The 10,898-nt window shown below is 34.2% G+C and overlaps 2 protein-coding genes and 1 long non-coding RNA gene across 3 annotated transcripts; 2 read left to right on the forward strand and 1 right to left on the reverse strand.

The window, feature by feature from the left end:
• The first annotated feature begins 819 nt into the window (after nt 1-819).
• LOC105784964 (proteasome subunit alpha type-1-B) lies at nt 820-3,307 on the forward strand. The gene is made up of 2 exons (XM_012610897.2): nt 820-1,297; nt 2,624-3,307. Exons 1-2 carry the CDS (start codon nt 947-949, stop codon nt 3,092-3,094), a joined length of 822 nt encoding a protein of 273 aa, XP_012466351.1. The 5' UTR covers nt 820-946; the 3' UTR covers nt 3,095-3,307.
• On the forward strand, nt 1,304-2,442 carry LOC128041881 (uncharacterized). Its single transcript, XR_008196851.1, has 2 exons — nt 1,304-1,732; nt 1,847-2,442. It is a non-coding gene; the product is annotated as an uncharacterized LOC128041881 (long non-coding RNA).
• A 199-nt stretch (nt 3,308-3,506) lies between the features above and the next one.
• Nucleotides 3,507-7,252, reverse strand: LOC105784954 (gamma carbonic anhydrase 1, mitochondrial). The gene is made up of 5 exons (XM_012610889.2): nt 6,969-7,252; nt 6,394-6,537; nt 4,834-4,959; nt 4,584-4,735; nt 3,507-4,260 (listed from the first exon to the last, which is right to left on the reverse strand). The coding sequence occupies exons 1-5, from the start codon at nt 7,081-7,083 to the stop codon at nt 3,976-3,978; spliced, it is 822 nt and encodes a 273-aa protein (XP_012466343.1). The 5' UTR covers nt 7,084-7,252; the 3' UTR covers nt 3,507-3,975.
• Between the last annotated feature and the right edge of the window lie 3,646 nt (nt 7,253-10,898).

Here is a 10,898-nt window from a genome sequence, read left to right on the forward strand (position 1 = left end):
ATTGGGTTTGGGTTGTAACCGGGCTTAGGATTGTATTTTGGGTTAGGGTAGAGTTGGGTATTAGGAAATTTGGATTGGGCTATTTTGGGCCTGTTATTGTAAAAAAATCTGAACATTTTATTTATTTTATATATATATATATTTATATTTTGTTTTTAATATTTGGGCTCGGGCCGGGCAAAATTTGGGTACTACAATATTTTCCGTAAAATTTTTTACATGTAAAAAACGAACCCTAATTTTCAAATCTGCATCTGAAACAATCATATATTTTTATTAAATTAAAAATGATTCGATCAAAACCAAACCTTATCCAACACATCTCATTTTTAAATTTGAAATAATAATATTTTCACTAGATTAAAAAAAGATTGATTGAAAATATCCAATTTAATTTATATTAGATATGTTTATGGGATAAATCAGGCGTGATTCCAAAAAAAAAAAAATTTAGACTCAAACCCAACTTTCCCTATCTAAATTCCAAAAAAAATAAATTTTAGACTCAAACCCAACTTTCCCTATCTAAATTCTCCATTTTACTAAGTAAAAAGTAATAAAAATATTTTTTTATTTAAACTAAATTATATAAATATTTAAATAAAATTATTTATATATATTTAAACAATAAAATGGGCCGGATTGGCCCAAGGTTGAAAAACTAAATCCAAACCCGGACAAACACAGACTGGGCTGGCCGGCCCATGAAACCTCTAAAAGCTATCCTATATTGCAGCTTCATTAGGCCTATTGGCCCATTTTCTTGTCGAATGACCCAAATATTATTAGCATAGAACCAAAGCCATTAAAAGGGCTTTCGTTTTTCTCTCAATCTGTCTTGAAGAAGAAGAAAAACCCTCTTAAAATACCCAGAGAGAGTGTGTTGAAGCCAGTTTCTTTCAATCGAAGAAGAAAGCTAGCAATTAAGACGGTGGCGTAGAGGAAAATGTTCAGGAACCAGTACGATACAGACGTTACCACATGGAGTCCTGCGGGGCGGTTGTTCCAAGTGGAATACGCGATGGAAGCTGTGAAGCAAGGTTCAGCCGCGATCGGACTTCGATCTAAGACCCATGTAGTTTTGGGTTGCGTCAACAAGGCTAACTCCGAGTTGTCTTCTCACCAGAAAAAGATTTTCAAAGTCGACGACCACATCGGCGTTGCCATCGCCGGTCTCACCGCTGACGGCCGCGTCCTTTCTCGGTATATGAGAAACGAATGTATTAACTACAACTTCACGTATGAATCGCCACTTCCTGTTGGCAGACTTGTCGTCCAACTTGCCGATAGAGCTCAGGTCTTTCATTTCTTGAAATCCTAAATCTTTGAACTTTTTTCTTTAAAAAAAGGGAAATGACCTTTATTTTGAGTGTAGTTAAACTGATGGGTAATGTTGATATTTGGGTTTTCTTTGAGAAATTGAAAGTTGAAACCCTAATTAGTGGGTTTCTACTGAAGCATTTTAGTAAATAGAAGTGCAAAATTAAGCATAAAATGGTTATTGACTCACAGTTAAGCGCGGCTTCCGTGTAGGAAACATTAATGGATCAAGTAATGTAGAAATAGAACTGCCCATTTGCATTACTGCTGAACTGATCAATGATTGAATTAATAGCCGAAGTTCTATCTGGAATAGAGGAAAATGAAACGGATAATGCGGATTAGTATGATACAAACAGACAGAAGGGTATAACTGAGGGGATCTCTTTCTTACTGATTATGTATTCAATTGGTGAGTTAGCTTTACTTGCAAGTTATGGATGAGGGTTTAACTGTAATTGGCATCAAGTGGCTTGGTCTGGTAATGATATTGTATTTGCGATTTGTTTCTGACCAAAAACTTCAGGGCATAAAGCAGGCAATAGACTATTCCATAGAAAGGCTGATTTGAAAAGATTGTGGGAGGTGAGTGTATTCCAGTTATTGTTTTATTACCTTGTTAGGCTTCTGTTAATTGAAGGATGAGAGTATAATAGGATTGAAGCTCAATTGTGGTTTGAATGGGCTTAATGGTTTCTTTGCATACAACTCGGAGAGCTTGGCATGCCTTTGTGTGCTCGGTTTTAGCTGTTCTGGTGTTAAGTGATTGAGTAGCAGTTTTCTGACTTTTTCATGATTACTTGATCTGTTCATTTGTTGATGCAAGAAGTGAGGCTGAATGATAAGTCTTTGAGGTTGGTTATAGTGAGTAACCGTAAATTGTGATAGATGATCTATGTTTTCATATGGCTCTTTGGTTAACATAAAAACTGTGGAAGCCCTCTGATGTTCATCTTTTTGCTTCGTCTCCTTACTGTTATTCTGTGCTTGCCCATTTAATTCACTGCTAAATTTTGTATATTACTCAACTGTATCTTAATTCAATTGCATATTTGGAGCTCTGACATTGTTTGTAATAATCTTGGAATCTAACATGATTTTTGATAGTTATTATCTTATTAATGTAGTGAGTTCACTTTTTCTTCTGATAATTTTGTTTTGGGGTGTTTACTTTTAACCCCATTAAATGAAACATAGTTGATGCCAAAGATGGCAATTTCTTGCGGAACACCAAACCTAATAACATAATAGTGTTATTTGTTTGTGCAATTGAAATGGGGGACATGCTTGTGTTTGGTTGCAGGTCTGCACCCAACGTTCTTGGAAACGACCTTATGGGGTTGGCCTGTTGGTGGCTGGCTTGGATGAATCTGGGGCTCATCTCTACTACAACTGTCCGAGTGGAAATTACTTTGAGTACCAGGCTTTTGCCATTGGGTCCCGCTCACAAGCTGCAAAGACGTACTTGGAGCGGAGGTTTGAGAACTTAGCAGATTCCTCTCGAGACGATCTGGTCAAAGATGCTCTTATGGCTATAAGGGAAACCCTGCAAGGAGAAACTCTAAAAAGCTCTATATGTACAGTTGCTGTGGTAGGGGTTGGAGAGCCGTTCCATATTTTGGATCAGGAAACTGTACAACAAATGATCAATGCCTTTGAGATCGTGGGAGAGCAAGAAGGACCAGCTGCTGAACCTGATGATGCTTCAGGACAAGAGGCTGCAGCTGAGCAGGGTGGTTCTACTGACGAAGGCGTGGCCCCAATGGATATTTAAGGATACCGGCATTGGGGCCCATCTCATGTTTAGATAAGGTTTTCTAGCGTGTTTGCGGATTTGAGTTAGTCACTGGTAGACATTATTGTTATTGTGTTGGATATTTCCTTCTTTCTTTTGCAAACTATGTTTTTACAATTGCTGCAAGCATGCACATGCTAGCCTGACCCAAAACTTAAAACTAAATTTACAGTTATACCCAAGATACAGTCATTCAAGTTGTCAACTTATTTTGGGTGTTAGTACAAATTTGATGCAGGCATCAGGGTTTGTGACTGACCCAAACTTTGCATCAGTGGCAGAAAAACGCTCGCAAACATATATATAGACTTTTATATTTGAAAGTATTCAACAATTTATAAATATGTATATAATTTTTTATAAGATTAACAGTAATACAAACATATATGAATTATGCAATAAATTGTCATTTATTCATTAACTAACGCATGCACAATCCCTTGCTTTAAAAGAGCAACCTAATATTCAGCATTGTTTATTACTATTACAAGAAGTACTAGGCCTTTGACCACAAAGAGAAGTACTACGTCTAAGCACAGCAAAGCCAGTCGCCTGCTTTATACTGATACACGAGGAGAAGGGCAATTATAAGTAGAAAACAAGCATCTTAGGTACATGGAACATTAGACATCAACTTACATCTCTCCGGTCATGAACTGCGACTCTCAGTAACCATACAAACAGTAGAGTTTTATAGCTAAAAAGATGCCATGGTTCTATCCTAAAACATGTCCGGTATTATTTGGAAAAGAAAAATCATCCCTCTGCCATGTACTTGAACATAACAACAAATTTTTCTTGATGCCAAATCTCAAGACTTTTGGAGCAAATAAAAAAGCAACTAATAAATAAAAAAAAGATCATTTTTGAGAGGACTTTTGCTCTTTATCTGGTAGGACATTGTCTGGAAGAATTAGTTCTGGTGGAGTTTCACGGACAACGCCCAGCATTGAGTCATACTCTTCATCCCTCTTCGCAAACTTCTTGCGAAGAACTTTCTCAAATTCAATTTCATCAAAGGGTTTTGCATTCTCAGCAGCATGTACCTGTGCAAGGTTGGTATAATTGGTGGCTGACTGGGAAATAAACGATATCTCTTCTTCAGTTAGCTTCCTCAGGAATTTAGCTGGATTGCCTCCCCACACCTGTCAACCAAAGAAGATCGAACACCTCATCATCTAAAGTACAGGTACATTTTTACAGCATTGTATGACTTAAAATATTAATATGAGCAGTAGAACTGTCCCTGTATTATAATTGTTACCAACAGGTGTCATAACACCTGTTTTATCTTTATCATCTGAACATATATGTATATGTTTTCTAACTTCTAATGCATGTTTCTGGTTTTTTTTTTATTCATAAATGCTACAACAAGAAACAAAGGTGACACTGATCAACAGATAAATCAACAAGTTCATCAAATATTTTTGAAAACATGACCAGAAGACCATGGAGTTTGTGGTACCTCCCCAGCAGGGATCCTTGTATTCTGTCTCACAAGGGCTCCAGCAGCAACCATAGCATGTTTTTCCACAACTACACCATCAAGAAGTGTGGCTCCCATGCCAACAAATGCTTCATCCTCAACGGTACAGCCATGTAAAACAGCACTATGACCTGATCATTTCAAAGTTTCAATCATACCTTATTGATGGAAGAAACTTTTTTATCAGGTTAATTCACATGAAATGTATGGCCAATGCCACTTTACTTACCTACAGTAACATTGTTTCCAATGTTAGTTGGTAGCACTTTCCCACTTAGATTAGATTTTGCAACATGCACAAGGGAGTTGTCTTGTATATTAGTTCCAGATCCAACACTAATGCTGTTGACATCCCCTGTTCAAAGCATGACAAGGATGATAATCAGGAAAATCTAGTAAAAATAATGTCAAAGAAATAACCCTAATATCTCTCCGGACAAATTCATAAGGGTCAAGAAAATTATAACTTCCTCTACACGGAGTGGTTAAAAGATAGTGGGGTAGGGTGTGATCTCAGAAACCTTCCTCTTCGAGAGATATAGTAGTGAAGAGTCAAATGCACTACCATTCAATAAAGACGTATTATTCAGGAATGATTCCCTAACCCAACTTTGTAGAAAGGCATTGCTATGTGGTATGTGGCTGCACGAATTCATTTTCAACTTTCTTATTAGAATAATAAGGAACTGCAGTCACACATGGTACATACACTAAATATACCAGGGGATTTCATTTTGAGGGAAGAAAATAATTGTCCAAAATATCTTCTTAACCCAAAATTCTATCTCCTTGATAGGAGAAGAATGATAAATACTAGTAAAAATGAACCTGCTCTACAGGAGAATAAGTCTGCCATCTTATGCATTGTGGTTGTATTTAAGGTTTTAAGAAGCATGTGGAGTTGAGGACATGAACCAGGTGGAGAACAAGGTATATTATACAAGTTGCAAGCACTCGATTGTGTGAATGAATGAGTATTTAGGATGGCTAAAATGTTAAATGAAATAGTAAGACGTACCAGGAAGACAATACCATACAAGATAAATAGAAAATAAAATTAAAAGAACTGATAATTTAAAGTTGAAACCAATAGTTAAATTTACAAACAACATTCCTGTAAATTAATTGTTAAAAGTTGAGACAAGTAATATCCTCACTAGGACTAGCTACATTTCTCTAGACCAATTGTGATAAACCCAGACATGTAGTAAATTTAAACTCATTCAGAATATGTGCAGAAATAATCAACTTAAGTCTACTATCTTTATTCACATAGTTTTCAAATTAAAGCACACTAAACATAAGCCAATAGTATTACCATTAATAATGTCTATTTGTTTCTCAAGTCACCATCTAAAAGTTAATTAGTATAACCCTAAAACTTCATATGCTAAGTTGGATATATAGTCCATCCTTAAATAATTTCTTTTTCTTTTTTTTGGTCGAAACCAGGTTGTCCACTGCCAATAGCAGTGACTAATCCCCTCGCCGCGAATGCTCTCCAAAGAGGTAAATGGCTGGCCGTGAAATGTGCTCCATTCCCATGGGCAAAGATCAACCCCCCGACCTCATGATTAAGGGATGAGACGAGCAACCACCACACAACACTTCTTTGGTGTGAGAAAGTTGCAAAGTTGGAAGTACATGCAGCTAATAGGGACGTAGGCATATGGTTTGCCTTTATTAGACTTATGTTGCTAATAGTTTTTGTTCTTTAATCAATTGAAAAAAAAAAAAGACTATTGCCATCAAACAAAAACCAAATTGAGTATATAAGCAAGTATCTTACCCCTTAAAACACATCCATACCAAATAGAAGATCCTCTTCCCACCTGAACATCGCCAATGACAGATGCGCTAGGGGCTACGAATGCATCCTTGTCCACCAGAGGAGATTTATCAAATAAGTTCATCAGAGTCCGATGCCTAGAAACTATGAATAAAAATAAAAAGAAAACATGAATGCATTCGGATAATGAAAAAGAAAAAAAACTAAAGCGACAAAAGCAAAATCCTATCTTTGAACACAAAATGCAATGATAAAAAAAAAAAAAAAAGGTAAAACGAAGCCGAATTACCTCAGAAACCAGAAAGGCAAATAACCAATTAACCAGTACAATTGGCTAAATTAGGAGGGGAAAAAAACCCTAAGTTTATAATCATAACTGTGCTTGTAATTTTATACAGAGGCAGTCTAACTGTTTAATAATAACATCAAAGAAAATGTAAGCTAGAAAATGAGAAGACATAAAAAGTATATTTCATATTTGAAATTAGCTGAAAACCCCCAAAGACTGAATTCATATTTGAGATTGGAATCAGCTTAGGAATAGAAGTTGAAGATTGAAATGAAATAAAACTCACGTTGCTCCTGGAAAAAATAGTTGCCTTGTAGGCGGCAGCCAAGGCGATCGAGAGCCTGACCGGTCTCCCGAATCCAGAATCCGACGGTGTATATTGCTTTTCCAAGGCTTCCCATCTTCAGCTTTGATCGGTGATTGCGCAGAGGGCGAGTGACTAGGAAACAAAGCTCGAAGTGCTGAGAAGGGAAATAATGCTGTCAGACCTCTCTTAGTTTAGTGGTAGACTGGTAGGGTTGAATCTTCTGGGCCTAACTCAACTTCTCTCAACTCAGTCTGAGTCTGTTGTATTGAGTTGAGTTGTCTTGGACTCTTCTTGAGTGATAGCCCAATAATAATATAGGTGTTTGGATTAAAGTTAGTAAATGATTAATCTCGGAACTTTGTTTAATTGATTTATGGGTAAATTACATTACAGGTCATCCAACTATGAGTCATTTTCTTTTTTGTCACCTAACTATGAATTTTTAAAATTGGTCACCCAGCTATGGATTTGTTTCTTTTTTGGTCACCCAACTAATCATTTTGTCTATTTTCATTAATTGCACCAATGGAAAGGTCACGTGATAGTTGAAAAATTGGTATAATATTAAATTTAACCTTTAATTTTACCTATTATATCGATTTATTCATAATTTTAAAAATTAACACTCAAAATTTATAAATGGTTTCAATTTGGTCGTATTTCTAAAAAATTTAAAAATTTATAAAAATAAATAAATATTTTTTAAAATATAATAACTTATTTAAATTTATATTAAATAAAATAATTATATTAATATTAAATTAAAAAAACAACCCTCCTCTCTTCCCCCCACCGTCCCTCCCCTGGCGTCCCTCTCCCTCTCCTTCTCTGTTGTTGTTGCTGCTGAAATTGCAACAAGTCTCGTAACTGTAAAACCAAGTGGTGAAAGGTACAAGTGCAACATCCGCTACCCCTACGCTCTGTCCCCCAAAGTAGAGCTTCTCCCCCAGCTCTCCTTCCAGGGTCTTCAGGCATTGCATTAACTCCTCCTTTGCTTCCTCTTGGTCTTCTTCTCCCATCCATATTCTCCTCCCAATGCCATATATCTATCGTATTTGCATATGCATGGAATTATTCAGCATTTATGTTCAAACAGACCAAATATAAAAATGATTACTATACTATGCACTGGCAATGGAATAAAAAATATTAAACACTCATCTTTTTTATCAATATAATCGGAACAAAAGAAGGCTTGTGAACGTTGGTAAGGGTAGAAGGAAGCAAAGGTGATTTGTGATTCCAAAGTTGGACCATGTATTGGAGGATGGTGAGATGGGTTTCCCATTATGAATGAGAACAGGGATCTTTTTGTGGTTGGGTTCATTTCAAGGAGTAGAGGCTCAAGTTGTTTCATAACGGTAGGAGAGGGGTGGGGGATGGGAGGGTTTTATTATTTACTATTAATATAATTGTTTTTATTTAATATTGGTATAAAATTTAAATTTATTATTATATTTTTAAAAATGTTTATGTATTTTTATATATTTCTTTATTTTTTTAGAATTGGGATTAAATTGAAACATTTCTAAATTTTGAGGGTTAATTTTTAAAATTATGACTAAATCGATATAATATGTAAAAGTTGAGGTCTAAAATTGTTATTATACCAATTTTTCAACTGCCACTTCATCCTCCCGTTAGTGCATTTAATGGAAATGGACCCAAAAAAATACCAATCACGATTAGTTTGGTGACCAGTTTAAAAAAAATCATAGTTAGGTGACCAAAAAAAAAACAAATCTATAGTTGGATGACTAATTTAAAAAATTCATAGTTAGGTGATAAAAAAATGACCCATAATTGGGTGACCTGTGATGTACTTCACCCATAAATTAATTAAACAAAGTTCCAAGATAAATAAGTCAAAGAATTTAGAAATTTTTTTTAAGTATTAATTGGGGTAAAAGAAATTTAGAATTAAAGTGAAAAGGCAGTAGAAACTAAATAATGCATTAAAAAGTGTCAAATTGTACTTGTTTATCACATTGCCAAGAATTCTACTTTTTTTCTTGATAATGTTAACGATTTGTTATTGTAATATTGAAATTAATTAAATTAATCTCCTAACTTTTAAAATTATATTTCATGTTTCCATATTAATCTTAATGAAATCAACTTGATAACTTATATTTAATAATTGTCTACAAAGCTTAAATTACTTTTGATTATATAATCTCAAATCTTTCATACTAAGCATAAAATAAAGTTTTTACAATTAATTAAATTAATTTCTTGTTCTTCCTTTGTGTAAAGAATGTAAAATTTATTAGATTTAGATATTATGCAAACAAATCTCTAATATTGCATAAACATTGATTTTAAGGTCTTTAGAATAATCTACAAGTTTAAGAGATACTTGACGTGGAATTAGATTTTGCCATTAACCTTGACAAAGAAAAACATGAAGAACACCTGATAAATTGATTTCTCCCTCTTGGCCTATTCCCTTAATTATACAAACCCTAAGTGATGGTATAATAATCAACTTTTAATCCCATACGTCTATCAAGTAACCGAATGGATGGATAGAGTTCAACTTCTATTCAAAATAAAACTCTTATCTTCTTTAAATTGGGCCACATTATTTTAGACTTAATTGGATCTACAAAATTAGGCTAAAATATTACATTCTCCCAGTTGGCCCAATGAGGTAAAATATAAACCCTAATAGAATAAACATTGAGCGCGCATAAAAATAACACTCATCATAATTACCACATTATAGTAAATTGCAAATGTGAGTTATGACGGTTGTAAATAGCTTAAGTCACATGCTTCCTTCTATATACTACAATATTACAACTCAATATAATAGGTCTTTAAGTAACTATAAAGCTTTTCTTGTTTTAAATGATTTCAAAAACTATGTGCACATAATCATTATAACAAGAAATATGTCCATTTTATTTCAATGACATCATAATTGAGCTTAGAGTGTCAAAACATCATAAAATTTCATTCATCAACACAACTAAGACCCTTCTATGTACATGTTCTTTAAATATCTTTGGTTGTAAGCCTTTAGTTAACGAATCAATAATCATAAGATCAGTTCTAATATGCTCTATAGACACTATTTGTTTTTGAACTTTCTCCTTAATGGCAAAATATTTTTTTTGGTGTAAAATGGAAAAATATTTTAATTTCATATGTTTTTCACATTTGGAATATTTGTCATTTTTGGAGAAAAATATTGTTGTGGAATTATCACATTAAACTTTCAGTGGCTTGGTGATAGTATCAATTACCCCAAATCCTAAAATAAAGTTCTACAACTATAATGCGTGAATAGTAGCCTCAAAACATGCTACAAGCTCTACTTTCATCATAGATGATGCAATGACAAATTGTTTAGCACTTTTCCATGACATGGCTCCTTTAGCAAGTAAAAATAAATAGCCAAGACATCTAACAAAATTTGAATTCAAGTATCTAATCACTTTCAATTAAGTAGATCTCTTATATATGAGCATGTAATTCTTTATCCATTGTAGGTACCGTAAAACTTTCTTTGCAGCTTTCCAATGATCAATTATAGGATTACTTCGATATCTGCCAAGTATCCCAACTGCAAAGCTAATGTTGAGTCTTCTACAGGTCTAATCATACATTAAACTACCCACAACAAAAGCATAAGGAATTGATTACATTCCCTTTCGTTCCATATCATTCTTTGGACACAGTGTGAGACTAAATTTGTCCATTTTTGTATAGGAATAATTCATGCTGAACAACTACACATATTAAGTCTCTAATAAAAATATTTCGATATAGTTTTTATGAGACAATCCTAACAATCCTTATGATCTATCACGAAATATTTCAATTCTTATCACATGGGAAGTTTCTCCCATATCTTTCATTTCAAATTTATTCGAGAGAAAAACTTTTATCTCACGCAATATA

This window comes from Gossypium raimondii, chromosome 1 (genome assembly GCF_025698545.1).
Source record: "Gossypium raimondii isolate GPD5lz chromosome 1, ASM2569854v1, whole genome shotgun sequence".
Lineage (NCBI taxonomy): Eukaryota > Viridiplantae > Streptophyta > Magnoliopsida > Malvales > Malvaceae > Gossypium > Gossypium raimondii.